The following is a 25,374-nucleotide window of genomic DNA, read 5'->3' on the forward strand; positions in this document are numbered from 1 at the left end:
CTTTTCGCCAGCGAGACCCCACTATCTTCAGCGGCACGGACGACCATGATGTTGTGGATTGGCTCACATCGTATGAGCGGGTGAGCGCACACAACAAGTGAGACGCGGAAACCAAACTGAACAATGTGATTTTCTATCTGACGGGCATGGCGAATCTGTGGTATCGGAACCACAAGGCGGACGTTGCATCATGATCCGTTCTCAAAGCAAACTTCTCAGAGGTATTCGGCCGCCCGGCAGTCAGAAAACTCCGTGCCGAACAGCGCTTGAGTGCACGGTCGCAGCAGGTAGGCGAGAACTTCACGAGTTACATCTAGCATGTCGTCGATCTGTGCAAGAGGGTGATGTCCGAAGCCGACAAGATCACGCATATTCTTAAGGGCATTGATGACGATGCCTTTCAGATGTTGCTGGCACGAGACCTGCGCACCGTCGCGGAAGTCGTCACCCTATGTCAGAGCTTCGACGAACTACGCAAGCAGAGGGCTCTGACACGCGAACACACCACGAACGTTGACTCGCTTGCTGGCCTGAACGATGCAAGAGACCAGTCATCGCTCCTGCCGCACAACAAGAGCTTCATCCATGAAGAGGTTGCTCGGCAGCTTTCGCTTATTTCACGCCATCGAGAGCCATCACCACACAACTCCGAATCTGCAGGACATCATTCAAGAACACATCGCTGAGGCTCTCCCGCAAGCCTTTCAGCCCACACCTCTCGCAGCCCCGCTGACATATGCGGACATTGTTGCGCGACCTCGCCCACCCACCTATGCTCCGCCTCCTGGTCCCGTTCAAGAGCCCGCTGATTTTATTCCACCGCCTGCTCATCTGCGAACCTCCTGGTTCACGCCTGATAATATTCGACCGCCTGCTCAATTGGGAAACTCCTGGCGCACGCCTGATAACTGCCCGATCTGCTACTTCTGCGGCTTGCCAGGTCATGTGGCGCGGCTTTGCCGTCGAAGCGTGAACGTCTCACGACCAACTCTTGAAGTTTCCGGTTACTGGTCCCAGCGTCGGTACTCACCTCCTGCTGAGCCGCCCCTGAGCCATTGTCTGTCTCCTGAGTGCACCGCCTTCTCTGGACTCTGTTCGCCTTCTCCACATCGGTGCTCTATCTCTCCGACACGACGGCGTCCCTTGACCACTCGAGGAAAACTAGGTGCCATGCCGCAGTTCCTGAGGCGAGAACTGCGCAGTCGTCGAAATTTGAAAGGCCTTGTTTGTCTGCCGCTAAATTAATTGAAGTTTTTGTAGAGGGCGTATCTGTGATGGCGCTTGTCGACACCGGTGCTTCGGTTTCTGTCACGGATGCAGCAATATTGCCACTCTTTGAGGAAAGTGAAGACGCCCCTTTCAGGCCTGTCATTACGAACTGCAAGAGCACACCTCACCAAGCCGTTAGCAGCTTGTACTGCTCGAGTAGTCATAGAAGACATTTTATATTTGGTCGAGTTCATCGCTCTGCCTTCATGTTCGCATTCGATCATCTTGGGCTGGGAGTTCATCGCTCTGCCTTCATGTTCGCATTCGATCATCTTGGGCTGGGACTTCCTATCGTGCCACGACGCGGTCATTGACTGTGCTCGGGCTCAAGTAGCGCTCTCTACGTTGCCGAATCCCAGGCCAGAGACTGAAATTTATGGTGCCCCTGTTTCTGCCAAAGCTTTTGTCACCGACAGTACCGATATTCCTGCGTACTCTTCCGTGATTGTGCCTCTCTCCTGTGCTGTGTTCGCGATGCCAGTGTCATCTTCACGCCGTCTCCTACTTTTCTGTGCGTCCATTGTCTGCCGCTGCCTTATGCCCTGCTCACTTTATCATCCGGCCTCACCGCACTGTGAGTCTTCAACCCGTTTTCAAACCCCCTCGCTTTGCGCCGCGGAGAATGCATCAGCACCATGCAGCTCTTTGATTCTGCTTTCAACAATCCCGACGCAGCCGCAGAATCACCGCCGGTCGCCATGGATGCCCTCAGCTCACCTACTCCTGCGCCTGCCCCGTTGTCGACCGACCTATTCCTTCGCTCTATTGATGCCACTCTTCCTCCAACTCAGCGAACCCAACTTTTTGCACTTCTTGAGGAGTTTCGCTCCTCCTTCGATTGCCCCCAACGCACTTTAGGGCACATGTCGACTGTTGAGCACTGCATTGACACTGGCGCCCATGCCCCTCTGCGACAGTGCCCAAATCGTGTTTCCACCACTGAGCGACGAGTTATTGAAGAACAGGTAGACACCATGCTTCACAGCGGCGTTATTCAGCCTTCCACCAGCCCCTGGGCCTCCCCGGTTGTCCTCATCAAGAAGAAGGATGGCTCCGTTCGATTTTGCGTCGATTACTGCTGCATTAATAAGATCACATGCAAAGACGTCTACCCTCTGCCTCGTATTGATAACGCTCTAGACTGTCTACAAGGCACGGAGCTCTTTTGTTCCCTTGATTTGTGCTCTGGTTATTGGCAGGTCCCAATGGTAGCTGCAGATCGTACCAAAACCGTGTTTGTGACCCTTGGCGGCCTCTCCGAGTTCACCGTCATACCTTTTGGCCTCTGTAACGCTCCTGCTACTTTCGAGCGAATGATGGATACAGTTTAGCGTGGCCTCAAGTGGAAGACTTGCCTGTGCTACCTGGACGATATAGTTATCATTTCACCCGACTTTCAAATGCATCTATGTCGCCTGAAGCACGTCTTGACATGCCTCACAAACGCAGGCTTGCAGCTGAACTTTAAAACAAATGCCCCTTTGCTGCCCGTGAACTGACAAATTTAGGTCACGTTGTGTCGAAAGACTGTGTACGCCCTGACCCCGCGAAACTTCGTGCTGTGACTTAGTTTCCCAAACCTCCCACCACTAAGGAAGTTCGCTGCTTGCTAGGGCTCTGCTCTTATTTTAGGCGTTTCATTCGCAAGTTTGCCTCAATTGCTGCCGCTTTGACTTAGCTGCTCGGCACCAGTGTCGATTTTTCGGCTTGGTCACCCGTATGCGACAACGCCTACAACACCTTGCGTTGTCTCCTCACAGCACCACCCATCTTGCGCCAATTCGACTTGGCGGCCCCGACTGAAGTTCACACGGATGCCAGTGGGGTTAGTCTCGGTGCAGTGCTCGCCCAGCGCAAATATGGATTTGACGAATATGTCGTTGCCTATGCCAGCCGCACACTTACCAAGGCTGAGTCTCTCTACTCTGTGACTGAAAAAGAGTGCCTCGCCATTGTGTGAGCCTTAGGCAAGTTTCGCCTTTACATGTACGGCCGTCCTTTCGACGTCGTTAAGGATCATAACGCCCTTTGTTGGCTTTCTTTACTGAAAGATCCTTCCGGCTGCCTGGCGCGGTGGGCGCTGCATCTTCAAGAATGTAACATCTGAGTCGTCTACCAGTCGGGCCGCAAGCATCAGGACGCCAACACCTTGTCTCACTCCCCGCTCCCCCCGCCGAACTTGCCAGCCTCTGCAAAATCGAAGCCTCTGCGCCGTCTCCTACCATAAGGGACCTGCCTTCTAAACAGCGCAAGAATCCCTGGATTCGTGCTATTCTCGACTTTCTCTCCTACCCATCGGCTGTTACACTATCCCGCGCGCTGCGCCGTCAAGCTGCGCCGTCAAACTAGTCACAAGACAAACATTCCACCACGTTTGCACACTCACTCGGCTGGGCTGCTCACAGGATCACATGATGGCTCCCCAGCTTTCATCCGCTCCCAGCTCTAGTGGCAGGCCGGTGTCAGCGTTTTTTTTTTGTGTGTGTTTCGGCAGAGGAGTTTTCCCAAGAATAGAAATTAGGAGGTTTATCTAAATTTCTTGCGAGGCAGGTGTTGATAGTGTTGAGGACTAGCAACATTTATGACTAGCACTGATGACAAAGATAAATTCCCCGTCGTGTGTAAAAAAAAAAAATTAGTTACGAACTAAAAGGTGGCGCCTTCAGAAAAACAAGGGGGTGTAGAGAGGGTGTAGCTCGCTGACAACAAAACTCCACTCCGGCACTGCCATCAAATCGCCTGGGAAAATGCCTCATGTGGGCTGAGCTTTCGCGAGTATGTGCGCGCTTTTTTATTTTTTGTCTTGGTTTGGCTTGTCTGAGCTCTGTGGTGCAGCCCATTTCTTCAGTCATCAGGCACACATGTGCATGTGTGTTTGGTCCATATGTACCCACATAGAGCGTACCGGAAATGGGGGGGGTGCTGGTGGAATGCGCAAAAGCAGTCTGCAGTACCCCCGGGTCCCATGGATCCCATTTTAGGAACCCCTGCTCTGCTGCATGTAAGATCACAGATGCACAACCATGACTAAGTATTAGAAAAAAAAGCCCCGTATTCTGCTTACTGTGACAGTTCTGCAGCAGTTCCATTGCTGCCATTAATATACAGATCACTCGCTCAACCCAATTATAACAAGACAACCCAGTGTTTAGAACCAAACATCCACCTACGTTCTTGTCTGACTGCGGCATCGTTTAACTCTCGTTAAATTTTCTTTAATGGGGACAGCACTTCTTTCTACAAGTACAGCTCTAAGTACAATCATTTGTGCATTAATTACTGTTAAATCTAGTGCTTGTTCAGATGGGATGGCCAAGATTAACTTCGAGGGGGTTTTGACCACACAGGAATACCACATTACATGACTGCAAAAGATCAGTAATTAACTCATAGAAAATAATATTAGCTGAAAGAAACTAAATACTGCTCTGAATTAACATCACAAAAAGTAAGCTGACTTTTTTGAGAATAAATACTGAAAACTCCAGCCCCTAGATAAAATGAACTCCAATCAAACATCACTGGCCATTTTGCACTGAGTATATCGACTTGTAATGATGCGCACCCATTTGCTTAGTTTCATACCCTTTCAATGTGGCTAACTGAAATTACAGGGCTGAAATTACAGTATCAAGCGCTGTAGAAAACACGAAAAAGTTTTCACACCTCTAGTGGAGACGAAACTCTGGTACATGGCCTGCTGAACAATACCATGTGAAGCAGTCCGCATGGCCCACTGTATTTCAACAGATTTACTAATGTCATTGGATTTCTACCAGTTTTCAACCCCCTCATTACACTTGGCCTGATAAAAGGGCACTGTGATCCTCAAGTATTGTGTGTAGTTTTGTTTCGTTTTCAGTCGGGCATACTTATTATCCACCACAAGACGCTTCTGTCATATAGTGAAGCCATGTAGTTGCACTGTTGTGACCAGCGTGTTTGTGTATCATGCAGAGGCGCCATCAAAATTGATTTCTTGCTATTGAATTGCTACCACTTGCTCATTTTTACTGTGGCCCGTATTAGCTTCAGCACCTAAAAACTAGGCTAAAAATTCAGAAAACACCTCTTTTTGTTGTCTGCAACATTGTTCCTCCCAAGGAGCATTAAACAATTGCACTGAGCGCCCCCGATACAACCGAGCACTAACCACCCAATATATCTGCCTTTCCATAGAGCAACTATTTCTTCCATGGCCCAAATGGATTTCAGTGCCTACAAAATGGAGTCCTGGAGGAATTCTGTCCTAGAGGACAAGGAGAAACCTATTCCGAATATTTAACCCCGTTTTTGAGGTGCTGATGCTGTTATGGGCTATGGTAAAAGCAGGTGAGCGGTGGCGATTCCATTGCAAGTACCGTTTTGTCTGGTTTCCTTGCATATTGCACGAGCTTGCTGGCAGCAGACGAAACGCCAGCTATGTTCTAGGTCTACACGATGGTAGGTAAGCCCGTTGGCATATAATACTTGTGGCCATGGTGGCGAGTGCCTATAATGAAGCAATGGCTACGATGAATCAGTTGATAGGCCTCTTCAACTTTGTTTTAACGAGGTTCAACTGTAAACGTGTGACACCAAGACGTTTTTTAGCTGCATGAAAATTGTTAAGCTTCAGTGTAAAAATGTTATTTAAAAAATTCTGGTATGGTTGCGTATGGTTTCAGTGGTAGAAGAGGAACTAGAAGCTGCTGTGTTGAATGACAGCCAAAAACCTCTTTGTTGTCTCTGGATGGAGCGACGCTTTACTCACAGAGGACCTCAGCGGAGCAACAGTGTTGTTGGTACACTTATTGAACCAGCAGAGGGCAGCGGTCCTGTTGACCTCTCTGACTCAAAAAGGTAAGCTTATTCTTCTTTACTTTCTTAGTTTTGTTAGCCTTTTATCCTTCTTCCCTCTCTCTCCCCCTTCAAACGTATGTCATGTAAGTGTGCTTGCATATAGTACTTCGAGCCATTGCATTACTTGTGACTTGGCTGGTGCGCAGGTACAACCTAGTCAGGGCACAGCTGGAAGACAGGCTTCCTGAGTCACAGAAGCTGGTGCTACGTGTGAAGTGGTCAAGGGAAGGACCCACTCCTACTGAGAATGCTGAATATTTTGATGAGCTAAGCACCACACTGAGCCGGGATTTGAAAGCTATGGTGGACACTGTTGTCGAAGAAGACACAACTGATGAAACAACTCGGCCATGCCGAGGTGTGTTCTGAGAACTTCTGACTTTTGTTTCTTGATATAATAATTTTGATGTGCGTGCTTCCAGTTCTTGTGAACCTTTCTTGTTCTTTCAAAATTTACTATTAATTTATTCTGCTTGACAAGCTTGTAATCAAAATTTTAAAGTATATATTTATGGTGCAAATTCAAACATCCACGATTTAGTAATGGTTTATATGTGGCTGCATGATGCAGCACAACATAAAAAAAAAGTTGCCACAATTGGCTTGGCATCTGTCAGATTTGTCATAGCCACATCACTTAGTGACCATTCTATCTAGTTGATTGTCACACTGTCAAAGTTATGGCATGAATCGTCTTGCCCTTACTTGCAAAGATACTGGTTGGTATAGTAAGCTGGAATTGCACTTAGCTCTGTGAGGGCATGTGCTTTTTGTGCTAAAAGTTCACATTTTTGTCATTTCTGCGAATTGCTGTTTCACAGCGGACATTTATTTCTGTTCTTATGTTGATCTTTTGTGAACTCATCGAAGCGAAGACTGTTAGTACAGGGCTTTCATGTGGGCTTTCGACAACAAGCATTAAGCACTAACTGCTGTATGAGGTGTCATGTAGTGAACTTGCATGAAAAAAGATGTAATTCATGATATATTTCTTGTTAACTGCATTAAAATATCAAAAAAGAAAAGGTTTCTTGGTCTTCAAAGAAGCAAGCTCAGTTGTCCACGTGGACTGATGTTGGCAACATCATCCCATTATTTGCATGGGGTATGTGAAATTTCGTAATACGAAATAAGAATATGAGGAAAAATTGCCTTCAAATACAGAAACGAATATGTGGTCAGTATGAAAAAAATTTTCAGAAAAGTTATTATTATTAATTATTTAAAGATACTGCTGGCTATTCATATACATGGTCCAGGCAGGAGGTGCATCTGTGACAAAATATAAATTCAGACATAACAAGCTAATAGCACTGTAAAAAGAAATTGCATGTAAGTCAGGGGAGAAAAAAGGAAGACAAGCCAGGAATTTCATAATGAGCCAAATACTAATAACTCTAGAATTGACATTCTAATTCCTTGACAATGTCTCTTGCTGCTAAAGTATGCACAGGCAAGGGATTCCACTCTGCGACAGTTGTGGGGGAAAAATTGTGTTTAAAAGTGTTTGTTCGCGTTAAAATCAAAGCCATGGAGTAAGGATGTGTGTCTAGTCTTTCTGGTATAATGCAGGTTTACGCAGTCTGGCAAGTTGGCGCTCCAACTCCTTTACAATGTCACTTGCTGCAAAAGTGTGCTAAAGGAAGGGATTCATTTCAGCTTACCTGAGAGGCAGTTGTACAAAGGTGCGAGCAGACCAAATTTGAAGGAGGGTGAATCGTATCATTTATATTTAATAAAAATATACTGAAAAGCTTCCTTGCACTGCAAGTGATACCTGTTTTTACTGCAATAGCAGAAGCATCAATTGCCAAAATGCCAGGATCCAGCGTGTGTCAGAAGCCAAAGCCTCAGCAAAGCAGTGAGAGTAAAATAGAGCACGATAAGACACGATACTTTGTGGCTTGAAGTGTTCTTTATTTTTTTTCTAGTGTGATACTTTAATAACAAAATGCAAAAAGCATGGAAGCAATGGAAAAGAAACCTCTAGCAATGTCAACACAGGTGACTAACTGTGCTGTCATGCATGCTTTACATCACAAATATAACTGCTGTTGCACAAAAGACATTGTTTCATTGTTGCAACTTCCTCGGTGAAATTAAGCAGCTTTCCTCGTAAAAAAAAAAAAAGAAAGACAATTGTAACGATTCAATCGTTCAACTGCCCAAAAGGAATGACATGCTGAGGTTCATTAAAAAAATAGTGCCACAATATGAAGTTACTGAAAGTGCCATGTGCCTTATGCTTGCTCATGTTTCAGCTTTGCCATGGATGCACAATGCTATCTTGTTTGTTTTAGTGCAGAATACACCAAAAATATCAGGTTGTTCTTTAGTCATGGTTTTTGAAGCATTTTTTTTTTATTCATCACAGTATCATCTGATATGTTTAGATGATGCAAGTAAATAGTGGCTGTGTGATTTGTTTCAACAACCATAAGTTGTGCTTATTACTTTTTTCACTCTCAAGTCTGTGAAAACAGAAGCTGCCACTTCACAAGTACTACCATAGCATGCACATATCATTGTTACTCATCAACACCTGTGTCTTTTTGTGATGATATTCAGGGATATAGAAAGAGTAATTTTTGCACTGGTGTCTCTCAAGTAGCAACTTAAACAGCATGTTTCATCATGGGCACACACGAAGAAGGAAGGCGGTGGGCCATGTCTGTTTGACTCTCATCACCGTGGAGAATATGACTGTTTTTAATAGGCCTGAGACGTAATTTTGTCCTGCAAAATATGTGACATGTAAAAAGCAAAATTTGCATGAAAATGATGGCAATAGAATGTGCTTTTTGAAAACATTTCTTTCAACACAAATACTTGCATGTGAATATTGAGAAAAAAATTGGCAAACACACAACAAAGTTGGAAAATATCTCTTCAAGAAAAAATAATGAAAACAGTCTGGAACATAAAAAAATGTTTCCAATTTGTTTACAAAATAGCCACCAAAAGTTTGAATTTAAACCTCAACAACTTTTCGAGCTAGAAATGTTTATCTGACACTACATGAAAAAAGGCCATTTTAGAAGTGTCCTTTTCACGCTGAGCAGGAAATTTTTTAAGTAAAATGTAATGTGTCAAAATACAGCTTGATAAATATACTTTTTGATAAATGTACATTATCAGTTTGAGCTAAAAATGTTTTTAAAGGAGCAGAAATAAAGTGCAGAAACACGAAAAGTATATCTGCCATACCATTTCTGATGATCTACTCACATGAAAATTATAAAAGGTAATACAGTGAAGCCTCTTTATAGTGAATAGGTAAAAGAGCTACCGTGGTTCGATATAGCCAAGATTTGTATTATAAAATTTCTCCTGAAAGTCCTGCTGCAGAAGCAAAATTCAATTAGCGAAAGAGCAGCAACTGAGGGAGACCTTTTCTGTAAATTTAGCACTGTTTCGAAGCCATTTGCGGTGATTGCAGAGGCCGCAAAAAAACCGAGCAGGAAATGTGAGCTAGGTTGGCTTTCCTGCAAGGCATTGCAGCACACAGCGATGGCTGGTCAAACACCAGTTATGATGGCTTCCTTGCATTACAGTGGTGTCATGTAAAAATTCGGATGCTAGGATGATAGCCATTGCCATTGTCACCACTTCCGCTCCGTGTCTGTTACGTGAGCAGTGGATTGCTGCTGGAAAGCTATGACAGCCGACCATGTTGCTGCTTCCGAGGCACTATCTATGGGTGCAAGAGGCGCAAACAGGTGCTGACCACCTGGCTACCAGGTCATCTCGCTGCTTTATCTTTTGTGGTGCCGTTGGCAAAACAGAGGTAAAGCGTGAACCGTAGCGCTTATAATGCTTGCCACACCACCACTAGTCACCCTTGTAGTGAGGCAAAGCCTGCCGCCTTCCATTTTAGCAGGCACAGCTGGGCCACATTCACTATATAAAGTAAGAAATACATGTGTTTGTTGAAAGTATTTAAGAACAGTTTGATATAGCAAATAATTTGCAATATGAATGTTCGTTATAACAGTGTTTGACTGTAAATTGCTTGAAAGTGCCCTAGAATGCTTTCATTTTACAAGAAACTATTTCGGAAGATGTTTCGGACAGTTTAGGACCAGTCTGAAGACATCCACAGCTTTCATGAACAGCTTTGGGCTATTACGAAGCATCATTTCGAGGCCAGTGCCCTGATTTCTACTGGGCCTGAAGTCGATGCTTTTTTGGGAAGACGGAAGTAAATCTTGACAACATGATGTCGAGACACTAAAGAAGCCAGGCATATCATTCAGGACATCAGTGCGATGCATAAACTGGCTCCTTGGGTGAAAAATAAGCAAGAAGTCGACAACGAAGCCTACGTTTCAAGCTGAGCTTGCGCAGTTTCTTCGTCAGAATCAAATTCCAACGATGCAGTATCATCGTCAAGAGTCAGTAGCAGCAGCAGCTGCCTTACGCAGCAGGAGCAGCACCAGCTGTCGAAGATGATGACGCCAAAGTGCGTTCGAATTGAGCTCGCTCCTCGTGCCGGCGTCACGCGCTGTTCGGCTCCTCACCATCGGACGTTGTAGCACTTCAGCCAGTAAATCGTACATTTCCTTCATCGTGCCGGCCTCATACAGATTGGCGCAACAAACTGGTGGCTCCGGACGTCCGCTCGCACACACGCCCCCACCATGGCCAACGCCGACGACAACGCCTCCACCTTGCCCGGTGACGGACTCTCCACTGCAGTCTCTGCTCTGTCCCTTCGCCTTCCCCAGTTCTCGCCGGCTGATCCTCAGCTCTGGCTCACTCAAGTCAACAGCCAGTTCACTACTGGCCGCATCACCACCCAGGTGCAGAAGTTTCATCACGTCGCTGCGTCGCTACCACCTGAGGTTGCTGCCGAAGTCCGCGACCTCCTCATAACACCGCATGCCTCGGCCCCGTTTGACACGTTGGCTGCTGAGCTCATCAAGCGAACAGCCGTCTCAGAACATCGCCGCCTGCAGCTGCTCATCTCCTCCGAAGAGCTGGGGGACTGCAAACCAACACAGTTGCTGCGGCGGCTCCAGCAGCTCCTGGGCGACAAGGCTACCACCTTCGACCAAGCCTTCCTGCGTGAGTTTTTCCTTCAGCGCTTGCCGTCGTCGGTCCGCCTGGTGCTTGTGCCCGCCCAGGGGTTGTCTTTGGAGAAGCTCGCTGAGCTAGCGGATTCCGTCACGGATGTTTCCTACTCCACCATTTATCTCGGTGCAGTATCCCAGCCTCCCACCCCACCATCATCTCTTCCCTCCCGCGTGGACCTTCAGAGCCTCCGTGACAACTTCCACACCCAGATCACACATCTCTCCGACGAAATCGCCGCACTGTCGACCTGCTGCTCTCGTTCGCCTTCCCGTCGCCAGGCCTCACCTTGCCGACGTAGTGCTACCCCACCTCTTCAAACCAGCGAGGGCTGGTATCACTGCACGTTTGGTGAAGCAGCGCGTCGGTGTACCTCTCCCTGTCGCTTCCAGGGAAACTTCCCGCGACACCACTAGAAGCGGCAAGTGGTGTCACCCCGGAGAACAGCCGCTTATTCTTCATTCACGACCACATCTCGGGCCTCCGTTTTCTCGTCGACATCGGAGCAGAGGTGAGCGTCCTCCCCTGCAGCATTACATCCTCACTTTCTCGCCGCACTGGCCCATCGCTACAAGCCGTAAACCTCACCCCCATCACTACGTACAGCGAACATGCTCTCACACTCAATTTGGGCCTCCGACATGTATTCCGATGGGTTTTCCTCGTCGCGGATGTACGTTACCCAACCCTCGGAGCTGATTTCCTGTGCCACTACAATCTGCTGGTCAGCATGCACAGCAAGTGTCTCGTAGACGGCACGACAAACCTCTCTGTTCAGGGCCTCAGTCTTCGAGAACCGCTTGCCAGTATACCCAGCCCACACCAGTCAGCCTACGAGATCCTCCTGGATGAATACTCTTCTCTGCTCCGTCCTTCCAACTTCTTACTGCCCGTCAAACACCAGGTCACGCATCACATTGTGACCACTGGCCCGCCCATGCACGCTCAAGCCCGTCGCCTTGCTCCAGACCGTTTACAGATTGCCCGCAACGAGTTTGAACACATGCTGGAGCTCGGCATTATCCGACCTTCATCTAGCTCATAGGCGTCCCCTCTACACATGGTACCGAAAAAATCCCCAGGGGACTGACGTCCCTGTGGTGATTACCGCGCCCTCAACAGCGCTACCGTTCCGGACCGTTATCCCCTACCTCACATCGTGGATTTTACCGCCGCTCTGCATGGCACTACAATTTTCTCTAAAATCGATCTCGTCAAGGCCTACCACCAAATCCTTGTAGAACCATCCGATGTACCCAAAACTGCAATCATCATGCCATTCGGCCTCTTCAAATACCTCCGCATGCCATTTGGCCTCCGTAACTCTGGCCAGACATTTCAACGCTTCGTGGTCACAGTTACAAAAGGTCTACCTTTCTGCATGGCCTACATCGATGACCTCCTCGTATTCAGCCGCAATACGGAGCAGCACTTGCAACACTTCCGGCAGCTTTTTCAACGTCTCTCTGATTATGGCCTGATCATCAACAGAGCAAAATGTGAATTCGGCAAGTCGGAGCTCGACTTCCTTGGCCACCGTATCAACAGCTCCGGCATCCAGCCTCTCCCATCAAAAGCCCAGGTCATTCAAGACTTCCCTCAGCCTGCCTCAATCCGTAAGCTCCATGAATTTCGCGGCCTTATCAATTTTTATCGCTGTTTCATCCCTCACTGTGCTGCACTCCTCAAACCACTGACGGACATGCTTCAAGGCAAGAAAACAAACTCCGCACAACTGACATGGTCTTCAGCTGCTCTGGATTCTTTTCAAGCCGCCAAAGCAAAACTATCCGACCTCGCTCTCCTTGCTCATCCACGCCCTGATGCACCTCTACGCCTCATGACCAATGACTCCGGCGTTGGAGCCGTGCTCCACCAGCTCGTGGATGGTTCTTCGAGCCCTCTATCTTTTTTCTCCTGCAAGTTTTCCGCTGCCGAAAGCCACTAGAGTACTTTCAGCCGTGAACTCCTTGCCAGGTACATGTCCATGTGGCATTTTAAGCACCTCCTTGAAGGTCTGCAATTTCACATCGTCACCGACCACAAACCACTTATTTTTGCCATCAAATCGGGGAGCGGTAAATTCCCGCCCCGTGAAATTCATCACCTTTCGTACGTGGCAGAATTCATGACCGACATCAGACATGTGCAAGGTCTTGACAATGCCCCAGTAGATGCTCTGTCACGTGTTACTGCTTCCCTCGCCTCTGCTGTTCCACCACTGAACCTCGACTTTGCCGCCCTCGCAAAACCCCAGCAACATGACTTAAAAGTTATGGACCTTTGCAAGAACCCTCGATCGCTGGTTCTCCGTGAAATTCTCCTCCCTTCGTGCCCCGTCCCCATCATCGGCGATACTTCGGCCAGCTTTCCGCGCCCTTTGGTGCCCTCTACCTTTCGTCGTCTTGTCTTTGACGCCCTTTACGGGCTGTCCCATCCCAGAATTCGCGCCACGCAGCATCTTCTCACAAAACGTTATGTCTGGCCCGGCATCAACAAGGACGTGCGCGCCTGGGGCTGTGCTTGCCTGGGGCTGTGCTTGCCTGGCTTGCCAGCAGTCGAAAACTCAGCGACACACGAACTCTCCCTTCGGCTCGTTCCCTCCGCCGTCAGCCCGTTTTGACAACGTCCACATCGATATCTTGGGTCTTTGGCCACCTTCCGCTGGATAATCGTATCTTCTTACTTGCATCGATCGGTTCACTCACTGGCCCGAAGTGACACCATCGCCAGAACCTTCGTCGCCGGCTGGGTCTCCCGGCACGGGGTTCCCTTGACCATCACCACTGACCGTGGCGCCCAGTTTGAATCTTCACTTTTTAATAACCTTATGACTTTACTTGGAACTTTCCGTAGTAGAACTACTGCTTACCATCCCATCGCCATCGGTATGATCGAACGCTTCCATCGTTCGCTAAAAACATTCCTGAAAGCCCAACTCGACACCACCCACTGGACTGCCTCCCTACCACTGGTTCTGCTCAGCCTCCGTGCTACACTGAAGCAAGATCTTTGTTGCACTCCGACAGAAATTGTGTTCGGCTCACCCCTGCATCTTCCTGGTGAATTTTTCGAATCTACCGATTCGTCTACAAGTCCCGACCCTACCGATTACGTGATGCAGCTCCGCTATTTTTGCTGCCATCTCAGAGCGCCACATCTCCGACGCCAGTCTCAACCATCTTCACCCGTTTCATCCGAACTAGCGGCTTGCGCGGACGTCTTTGTTCGCCGAGACTCTGTCCGCAAGCCGCTTCAGCGCCCCTACGACGGCCCCTTCCGTGTACTGGAAAGAACATCGAAGTTCTTCGACGTCGACATTCATGGGCGCACTGCCATCATTTCAAATCAACCGCTTGAAGCCAGCCTTCACAGAGGACGTCCCGCCCACTGGGCCTTCATGTGTGCTTTCTCTGCCCCACCCGGCCGGCTGCCCTCCTCCGCCATCTTTCCCTGCCACTCCTCAGCAGCGGAAATTATCGTTCCAGCTCCCAGCTTCACCGGACTCCTTCACTAGCGGCACTAGCGGGGGGGGGGGGGGCTACTGTAGCAGCAGCAGCGGCCTTACGCAGCAGGAGCAGCACCAGCCGTTGATGATGATGGCGCCGAATTGCGGTTGAATTGAGCTCGTTCCTCGTGCCGGCGTCACGCGCCGTTCGGCTCCTCACCATCGGACGTTGTGGCACTTCAGCCAGTAAATCATACATTTCCTTCATCGTGCCGGCCTTATACTGATTGGCGCGACAAGTCACTGCTACTTGAAGCACCGAAAAATGTGCAGCTGATGCAACAGAATCGCGCGAAGTGGGATTTTTCCTGAGTGCGCACCATCTCTGCGGCTGACTCTGTCTCGCGAGCGCACTACACCGGGACCGCAGCTTCAAGGGCGTTTCAAAAATTGCTGCCTTGCGGGAAAACTACAAACTACACATGAAACTAAAACAGAATGTCTAAGCAATAAAAGCAATAAACTAGATAACACAACAAATCCTCGGCGGTCCCGGTAGCACTGAAATCACGCTTCAAATCCGTCGGTCACCGGTGATTGATGCATAGTGGCATGGTAATGAAAAAGTTAATCCAGTTGAAGGAGGCACACATTTCCTCAAGTGCTGTACAGAAGCACAAAAAAGAGGAGTCCATGGGCTCCGCTAGAAAACTCGATGTCCTCCCCTCCCTACTGAAGTGCCTTGTGGCATGCCTGCATATGCTTCGTATTACTGGTGTTTCCGTAATTCACAACAGAAGATTGCATGGAATGACACTGGTTTCTAGGCTAGTGTGTGCTTTGGTTAGGTTTTGGTTTTATGGAGTTTAACATCCCAAAGCGATTCAGGCTATGAGAGACGCCGTAGTGAAGGGCTCCGGAAATTTCGACCACCTGTGGTTCTGACATCGCACAGTACATGGGCCTCTAGCATTACGCCTCTGTTGAAATATGATCGCCATGGCCGGTATTGAACCTGCATCTTTCGGGTCAGCAGCCGAGCATCATAACCACTGAGCCACTGCGGCGGCTGCTAGAGTGTGCATCTTTGAGCATAGATAAAAACAAGCACAAAGAAAAATTACCAGAACATGATTGATATTCGAAGACACTGACTCAAAAATCCTGAAGGCAGTTTTTAACTGAAGATGAGGACAATACTACATTAGTTATTATTAATTCTTTATTCTGGTGATGCGGGACCTTCCAGTGTTGCATTGTAACATTGTATTTTTTCTCAGTTTTTTTCTTCTGTTGCACATGCAACAAACTTTTTATATATTTGCATATGCAGGCCGTCCCAAATAATCCGGGATTTAAAGAAAACTGGCACATGTTGTGGGAATCGGACTGAAACAGTTTTGTTGACTGCCACTTGGACCACATGGGAGGGCTTTTTACTTTATACTAATCAAATTAATTAGTGACTTATCTTCTAGACCACCATGGGACATAGGCAAAAAGTTTCAATTTAAAATTTAGAGTGGTCACAAGGAATTGCAAATGACCTGATTTTCATAAACAGCTGGAGCTGTTGCATGTGCTCACAGCAGCTCCAGCTCTGCGAAGTTGAGCATACCATGTCAATGGCTATTAGGGGATTACTGCTTGCTCACGCTGGTGGTCACTTTCCAGGACAAACAGTTGTGCGCGCACCTGAATCCGAAAATACTGAACTTTTCGCTGTTCGGTTTGCCCGTAGGTAGCCGGGCCACACGCAAGGGCCCCGTTTTATTGCTCGTTATCTCCTTTGCCTCCCGCTGCTGACTTCGCGATTGTATCATTGTGCATTTATTGCTTGGAGCTGCACACTTGCAGTCATGCTGTCCCACGAGAAACTACAGAACGTGGAGTGGGGAGGGAGGGGGTGTAAGTCTTATATTTGCAGTCAGTTTTTTTTTTTTTTTTGCCCAGCGAGGGGTGCTTTTTTTTTTTTTGCCCAGCGAGGGGTGCAAGGTGGGCGGTCTGCATATAGGTGGCAATATACAGTATATATTGTGCGTTATCACCTTTATAGAGTTTTTTAGGACGTGTTCAGAAAATTTTCATGTAAATTGCACACCCCCTTTATGAAGCCTTAATTTTAAGAAAAAAAGTGCAAAATATGCGAGTAAATACAGTAGTTTTGCGTTATTAAGTTAGCATGAATTCAAAAATGCTCCTGCTTGCTCTAGGTGTCTGGCAACAACACTGTATCAGATGAAACAAATTTGAGTATAGTGCCTGCCTTATCCTTCTTTTTCTTGTGCATTTTTTTAACATGCAGTAATATGAACTGTGTGCACTCAGTTAAATCAAAAGTAGCGTACGGCACAGGTTTTGGCATTGCACATCTGCGATTAATTCCCTCCGTGCTCTGCAGGTGTTGAGCAGCAGCTGTATGTGGAGCTGGTACAGCAGGCCCAGACCTGCTTGTCTCTCTCAGAAGCCTTTATCGGAAGAGCAGAGATGCTGACACGGCTGGAGAAGTATCTCCGAAGCAAGTTGCGCAACCCCATCGTGTTGCATGGCGTCAAAGGAAGTGGCAAGAGCAGCCTGCTGGCTAGGGTGGCACAGCTGTGTGAGACCTGGGTGCCCGAGGCACCTGTCATTGCCCGCTTTGTGGGCACATCACCTGATTCAGACACTCAGGAGCAGCTGCTGCGAAGCATTTGCGAACATTGCTGTGCACTCTATGGAATGCATGCAATCCTGGCATCCAAGGTGGGTACCACTTTCTGATAGCTCTCTTGGGACATACCATCTGTCTGTTGCATGCTTCCTGTTTAAGAAAGGGTGATGACAAAAGCGTTCTGTGCATGCTGTTGTATGAAATTGCGATTTCACAAGAATGCGTGAAAAGCACTACATCAGAAGTATGAAAAAGGTGCAATACAAAACGTAACTGGATACAAGTACGGTGCTTGCTGGTACTGTTTCATAAAAGATATGATTTCAGCTGTCATTATAAAACTGGCTGTGGAGTTTAAACCAGAAGCATATGTAATAGCTTCAACTTTTTAAGGGGGTACAGACACAAAATTTGAGAGGCTAACAAAGGATGTACTTTGATTCCTCAGTGGCTAGGGATGCCACCAAGCAAGTTCTAGTCATAGGCATCAAGTGGAATGTCATGTAATGTAATTTTCAGTATTAGCCAGCATGCAGCTTCAGCATTTCTGTCTGCATTGAAATGTTCATCGAGTGATGTGTAATGCAAGCAGAACAAAAACCATATCATCTCTGTGTCTGTCTGTGTTCTGCTTGCTGGCATGTGTTGGAGGCGTGAGAAAATTTCTTCTCACTCCAGAGGTTTTGCAGCATGCGTGATCACTGACGTTGCAGCAGGAAGTTGCTGTCACACAGGAGCTGCGTGCTTTCACTGACTGAAACTGAAACTAATGGGAAAAAAAGACAGTTTTAGCTGTGCGTACGCAAGTGCTTGCGTACCCAAAGAGCTACGGCGCTGCGTGCGTTACGCTGTCCGCTCCAAAGTATAGTTTTAGCTGACCGTGCCGTAGCGTCCCTCAGGCGCACGTGGCGCCATCTAGTGACAAGAAGTCAAACCACATCAACGCTCGGTTGAAGAAAATTTCATCCGTGATTACTGATAACTACTGTGAGTGCATTGGGAGCCTTTTTTGTTCCAAGAAGAAAAACTATGCAAACCGAAGAAAATGCAAGATCTGGCTAAAAGTTAGAAAACTGCTTCGCCAGGTGTCGTTGCTACGAGGAAAACACACTGAATATAGTTAGGCCTAGGAGCTTGAAGATCGCCAAATTATCTGAAAAACAGGGGCTAGTTATCGCTTATACCACTACGTGTGGGCAAGATTAGGCGAAATAAAAGCGAACCGCTACCATTTGAGCGAGCTATTGCGTTGAAGAATCCAGCGGCGACATGTATTTATTCCGAAGCGGGCGAGCAGGGCGCCGCCATCTTGTCAAAGTTAGCGTACGCAAGCCACGCAAGCGCCGCAACGCAAACTCCGCTGGCTACCGTACGCAAGGCTACCGTACGCAAAACGCAAGGCTTGCGCTTGCGTTCTGCGCATGCGCACTACCGTCCCCGCAAACTCCTCGCGTACGCTAACTCTTTGCGCACGCACAGCTAAAACTGTCTAAAATGGTTCGTGTAAGGGCCGCACTTTTTTTTTTTTTTTTCAGATTTGAGGCCCAATTTTCGGGGTGCGGCCCACACACGCTATGTGCGAAAAAAATTTTTTTTCTTTCTTTCAAGCAGACTCACCAATCAGGGTCTGAGCAGCTTTTATTCTGCGTTCAATCATCACTCGCGAAGTATTCCGACTCCAAGCTGGTGCTGTGCTCTCGTGCACGGTCATCCTACAAGCAGTCGCGCAGCATGTCCGCTGTCAACGCGTAGCCATTGTTCCGTGCTTCCATCCCTTAGCAGAGCAGCTCTTCCAGTTCGGGAAACTTGCACGGCTTGTCTCGGAAAGTGTGCTTTTTTCAGATTGTGTTCCTCAATGCATCCCTTTGGCTGCACCATCATCGGACGCACTTCTCGGCCACGTCGAATTTCTTGCATGCCGCACGCTTGCCGTGTTCAACAGCAAGCTCCCAGCCATGTAGCTATTAAGGTGCTTGCCCATCTTGCTAAAAATGTAATGCTCGGCGGCAGCACGCGAAAGCCGCAACTACGGTGAACTAATACGCTACCACAAATACCGTGCCTTGGACAGCCATAAAAAGCTGGATCTGGTGATACTGATGCTGATATGGATAGCGGGACCTCACGGCGGAGGAAAAAGTTGACGATGATGATGATGAGCTGCGCCCTCGGGTGCCATCCACTGGCGGCACCTGGAAGCTCCTGTGCGCTCGCGTCACCTCTGCAATCAAGCTCACCATTGCTCACAGCCGGAGCTGATCGCGGTGGCCACGCCGCGTGCATTTTGAAGGCTATTCCCGCGTGGGTTGTGGAGGAGGACGAGGATAAACTTTATTTTCATCGACAGAAGTAGCAGGTGGTGTGGGGTTTTAGTCCCATCAAGTGTCCATGAGCCCATGGCGTTCGGCGACTTCTAGGGCTCTTGTCACAACCCGGATCTGTGTGTCCGAGTCGGAACTGAGCAATGCGGCCTCCCACTGGTCTGGATTCGAGAGCTGCAAACCTTGAGTAGGGGAGTCCCAAGGGCAAGCCCAGAATATGTGGGATAGAGTGGGTCGTGGAAAGTTCGGGCACAGCCCTTACAGGGATATATTTTTTTAATATTTCTTTCTTCCTTTCTTTTTTTCATCATCATCATCATTTTATTTTATAAAACCAATACATCAAAACTTGATTGGACCCATAGCCAACTCGGCTAGTGAAAGGTCCAAATACATGATATTCACTAAAGAAATGGCAGACATTCAAAATACATGTACAAAAAGATGTGAGATGCTACAATAGCGGCATTGCAAATATGTTAAGCACATACATATTCTGAAAAACAACAACAAATAGGTTTATAAATGTACAAAACCAAGCACAAACGTATTTGGTCCCACAGTTCTGGACGTACAAGAAAAATGTTTTTCAATAAGGCCGAAAAATTATGTTCGAGTTTGATGTCATCGGGAATCTCATTCCATATCTGGGCACCATTGTACTCTAATAGCCTTTGACAGCAAGTGTTATGGCAAGGCGGTAGGTTAAATCTATTATTAGTGGCAGCTCTTGTTTGTCTCAGCGGCGATCTAAACAGTCTAAGAGGAATTGGATCATTAGTTCTTATTACTGTGTTTATTATTTGAGCTATCTTTAGTTTGTATGCAACTGATACCGGTAATATTCGCAATTCTTGAAAGAGTGGTCGGCTAGGGTCGATTGTCTTTGCGAAGGTTATGGTACGAACAGCACGCTTCTGCAAGCATAAGATTGATTCTAAATACGTTTTATAGGTACCGCCCCATGTCTCTAGGCAGTAACATAAGTTACTATGGACAAACGCGAAATACAATGTGCTTAAAATCGGTGCACGAAAACATTCCCTCGCCCTTAATAAAATATGGCAGCCATAAGCTAATTTAGAGCAAACATTTTTAATTTGCTGCTTCCAATGCATGTCCGATTCAAAGAATACACCCAAGTACTTGGTGTGGGAGACATTAAGCAAATACGTACCGTTTAAGGTTAGAAATAAGTTATCACAGCTAATATTCTTTTTCCTTGAGTGAAATAAAGTATACTTTGTTTTCTCGGTGTTAAGTGTGAGCCGATTGTTTACGAACCACTGAGGAAATTTATTAAGTTCCTCATTAATTTTGCCCTCCAGCTCCTCTAATGTATCTCCTGCAAAAAATAGCGCAATGTCATCAGCATATATAACAGCTTCAGAATAGTTCAGAAACAATGGAAAGTCATTGATGTATACAGAAAAAAAGGAGGGGCCCGAGTACAGAGCCCTGCGGCACGCCAAGTGTGATTTTTTGAGGAACGGAGATATAGTTTCTGGTAACAACGCATTGGTCTCGACTAGAAAATTAACTTTTGATTAAATCATAAATTTTTCCCCTTAAACCATAAGTCTCTATTTTCTGTAGTAATATCGAATGGTCAACCGTGTCAAAGGCTTTTGATATGTCTAAGTAAACAACTACGGCCAGTTTGTTGCTATGTAATGCGGTGTTTATCAGCTGTGTAAGGACCAGAACTGCCGAGGAAGTGGATCTTTGAGGTCGGAAGCTGTGCTGATTTGGACAGAGGACAGAGCACCTTTTGGAATACTGTACTAATTACACTTAATACTGAAATTGGCCTATAGTTTGATAGAATGGACCGCTCACCACCTTTAAAGACAGGCGTGACCTTAGCGACTCTGAGCTCATCAGGATACACTCCACTTCTCAGGGAATTGTTAAAAAGATGCAACAAATGGCTACTTAGAATATCAGTATTGTTTTTGATAAGTCTCACAGATATTGCGTCTAGGCCTGCTGCTTTGCCTATTGAGAGACTGCTGACTGCGGCTATCACTTCCTCTATTGATAAGTCAGGGAATGCGAAAGTATTGGGAACACGCTCAGGCATTATTAACGAGGCTACATCAATATTAATCCGTGAAGCCAGCGAAGGTCCTATGGAGGCAAAATGGGCATTATATAATTCAGCCGTATCTTCGTTAGCTGATTCAGGCAAAACATCCACTCTTGAACGAAGGCCAATTGCATCATTAAATTAACTATGTCCCACATTTTTTTTCGTATTACCCCGAGTCTCCACTACAAGTGACGAAAAATATTCTTTTTTCCTCTTCCTCATAAGAGACACAGATAGGTTGCGGTAGCGTTTAAACTGGCTTAGATAATAGTCACTTGTTCTTAGTTGCTTCCATTGCTACGGAAAAACAGGGTGCGGCCCATACACAGGTGCGGGCATTACACGCGTTCATACGGTAATTAGGTAGTTGCATTGCGCTCTAGCTTTCTTAGTTAGTTTTTCATGATTACAATACTTGTGGGGATCTTTGAAGACATTAACACAGACATATAAAAACCTTGTGCCTGTACCCCTTCAAGCTATGGATATTTTAATAATAATTAGCATAGGTTATCTGTACTTCAGATTTATTTTGCCAGAAAATAGACCTTAATGTGGTTCTGTGCCAATAGTCAGTTTTGAAAAATTAAGAAAAAAGTTGCATGCCATGCAACTTTTGCCACCAGAAGGTCTGGTGGCTCTGATCAAGGCTTTTATTTATTTGTAGAAATAAACACGATCTCGCCAATGCTATTCACCGCCTGTTTACAAGAGGTTTTCTGAGGCCTGAATTGGGAACATTTGGGGATAAGAGTTAATGGAGAATACATAAATAATCTGTGATTCGCTGATGACATTGCCTAGCTGAGTCACTCAGGAGATGAACTGCAAATCATGATCAATGACTTAAACGCACAGACAGAGCAGAACGGTGGGTCTAAAAATTAACATGCAGAAAACCAAAGTAATGTTCAACAGTCTAGCAAGGGAACAGCCGTTCACAATCGGCACCGAGGTGCTGGAAGTGGTGAAGGGATACGTAGTGACAGCTGATCCAGATCATGAGAGGGAAATAACCAGAAGGATAAGAATGGGGTGGAGCACATATGGCAGGTTCTCTCAGATCATGAATAGCAGTTTACCAATATCCCTCAAGAGAAAAGTGTACAACAGCTGTATCTTACCGGTACTCACCAACAGGGCAGAGATGTGGAGGCTAACGAAAAAGGTTCAGCTTAAGTTATAGACACGCAGCGAGCCATGGAAAGAAAAATGATAGGTGTAAGGTTAAGAGACCGAAAGCGGGCAGAGTGAGTGAGGGAACAAACGCGGGTTAATGACATCCTAGTTGAAATCAAGAAGAAATGGGCTTGGGCAGGGCATGTAATACGAAGGCAAGATAACTGCTGACCCTTAAGGGTAACTGAGTGGATTCCAAGAGAAAGCAAGCGTAGCAGGGGGCGGCAAAAGGTTAGGTGGGCGGATGAGATTAGGAAGTTTGCAGGCATAGGGTGGGCACAGCTGGCAAAGGACAAGGTTAATTGGAGAGACATGTGAGAGGCCTTTGCCCTGCAGTGGGTGCATTCAGGCTGCTGCCGCTGCTGATGATGATGATGAATCATATGCCTTCTGTGGATTAGCAAACAGTACCAGTATGTCTCTGGTTTCGATAGGTATCTCAAAAGGCTGTTACTGGTAAAATAGGAGCTGCTTTATTGCATTGAATCTGTTGTCTTGTAAGGCTTTTCTGGTTTAGAACTTTTAACGCATGCACTTTGTCATGGAGCACCAGTAGTAAAGCTGAGACCCATTGACAACTATTACGTGATATGAGAAATCTGACCTGTCACGGATCCCCGGAGAGCACTCGGTCTACTAGCGTTCGGCGTTCGTGCTCACGGTTCGTGCTCACGGTTCGGTGCTGATGGAGCGTTGCATGGATCCAGTCAGTGGCATCCAGGTAGCCGGCGTCGAGGTGGAGTTTGAAGTGGTCAGGCTGGCATTGCTGGCGGCGTCGTTGGCGGCGGCATGCGAGCTCCCGATCCAAGTGCCCGTGGAGGTGATGCTGGTGATGTTGGCATTGTGGGCACCACCTGGATGGGTGGCAACAGCGCTGGAGGCACCCCTGGCCATAGCAGGTGGTTGCGTCAGGCATTGACTCCCCGGAACGGCTCAGGGACGGCAGGAAGTCTACGGTGTGACGCCGTAGAACTCGAGATCAGCAGAGCAGTAGCTGGCGTTGCTCTCTTCCATCCGAGGTGTTCCTGACCTGCCGGAACCTCCGCTTCTCTGTTCTTCCTGCCCTGTGCCACGCTATCCCTCGCGCTTTTATAACCTTGGCATTGGTACACATAATCCTTCTCGTCGTCATCATCGTCTTCTCTCTTCTCTCCTCCTCCAATCATCTCTTCCCACCTCACCAAATCCTTCATCTTCTTTATTCTTGGGTTAATACACGTCATGCTTATCGTCATCCTCGTCGTCTTCTCCAAACTTCTTTAGTTCATACTTCTATTTGAAACTTCCTATCGCATATGACACGACCTTATCCAGTGAAATTGTGTGAGTCACGGGTGCACTATATGCGTCATTGGAAGTGCCTGAATGATGCATGCTCTCAAACTTTGAAAACCACAATAAGGGGTATGTTTGCTCATTCTCAAAATGGCAGTTGTGAATGCATAGGTCATTCTTTCCTTAATTGAGAGAGAAAGTGGGGCAATAAATTTATTTGAAGAAAAAGTGGCACATCCCCTTTTTGGCAGACTGCAATAGGGCAAAGTGACATGTCAAGAAAAGTGTGCCCACATGCTGGACAAGTACAGATGTGCATAGAGAGTTGAAATGCAGTGCACATGCTGTTATGCCCTTGTCAGTGCAGGCACCAGCCCAAAGGAGGCTCGTCATGTTTTGTTGCAACTGTCCAGGAAAACTATTGATGCGTCCGGCATGCTTCAGTAACAGGCACAAATAGAAGCCCTCTGCTAATGAATGACCATCTTTCAATCAATGATGTGGGTGGCGGTATGTGAAGTTTTGCTGTAGAAAAAAAAAAATATAGCCATGGAACTTTAGCAAGTTCAAGGATTTTTTTCTTGTTGTGAGTGTTACGTTGAGGTTCCTTCAGGGTGTCGCATGAAATTATGCCTGTTAAGCATCAGCTCGTAATATTTTCAGCATTCACATTTGTTGTCCTTGTTCAGAAAATAAAATAAGAGCTTTGAAACTTTAATTTCAGCTGGAGTGAAGCAGGTCAATGGTAGGGCTTGTGGGAGTGGGGGACAATCAGGCTCTATTGTTGCTCACTAAGTTTTAAAGAACCCTCGCAGAGCACAAGTGTAAGGCCGCTTGTAGGAAATCTCGGGGGGCCTGAGAAAGCAGCTGTAGGTAGAAGCTTACTGGCAGGTCACATTGCAACAAAGAAAAGTGGTAGGTGACCCCCTGGTGGGCATTGACACATGGGGGTCATGGCACCCAGGAGGCCTAAGCAATGAACATGTTAATACGCCACCTTTTTTTTTTTTTTACTGCGGAAGTAGTGCTACTGTCATCGTGCAAAAACGCTGGTCTGGATCGTTCAAGCCTCCGCGGTGGCATCAGAAGCGAGGACTGAGAGAGGAAGATTCATCGCTGATAGTGTGTGTGTGTGTGTGTGTGTGTGTGTGTGTGGGGGGGGGGGATGATGATAAAGGGGGAATGCAGTGCAGCACACGCCAGCCACACTAATAGCAACCGGTGG

At 47.1% G+C, this 25,374-nt stretch overlaps 1 protein-coding gene across 5 annotated transcripts in view; it reads left to right on the plus strand.

Moving 5' to 3' along the window:
* Positions 1 to 25,374, plus strand: part of LOC144114075 (NACHT domain- and WD repeat-containing protein 1) — an 84,894-nt gene that overhangs the window by 20,614 nt on the left and 38,906 nt on the right. For all 5 annotated transcript variants that reach the window (XR_013310950.1, XM_077647535.1, XM_077647536.1 and 2 more), the window contains exons 7-9: positions 5,937 to 6,111; positions 6,258 to 6,469; positions 17,034 to 17,374. Coding sequence is in view for 4 of the 5 variants with exons in the window: in XM_077647535.1 (XP_077503661.1) it covers positions 5,937 to 6,111; positions 6,258 to 6,469; positions 17,034 to 17,374 (728 nt within the window). In the remaining variant the exon portion in view is untranslated. The remainder of the gene's footprint in view (positions 1 to 5,936; positions 6,112 to 6,257; positions 6,470 to 17,033; positions 17,375 to 25,374) is intronic.

This window comes from Amblyomma americanum, chromosome 1, assembly GCF_052857255.1.
Source record: "Amblyomma americanum isolate KBUSLIRL-KWMA chromosome 1, ASM5285725v1, whole genome shotgun sequence".
Classification (NCBI taxonomy): domain Eukaryota; kingdom Metazoa; phylum Arthropoda; class Arachnida; order Ixodida; family Ixodidae; genus Amblyomma; species Amblyomma americanum.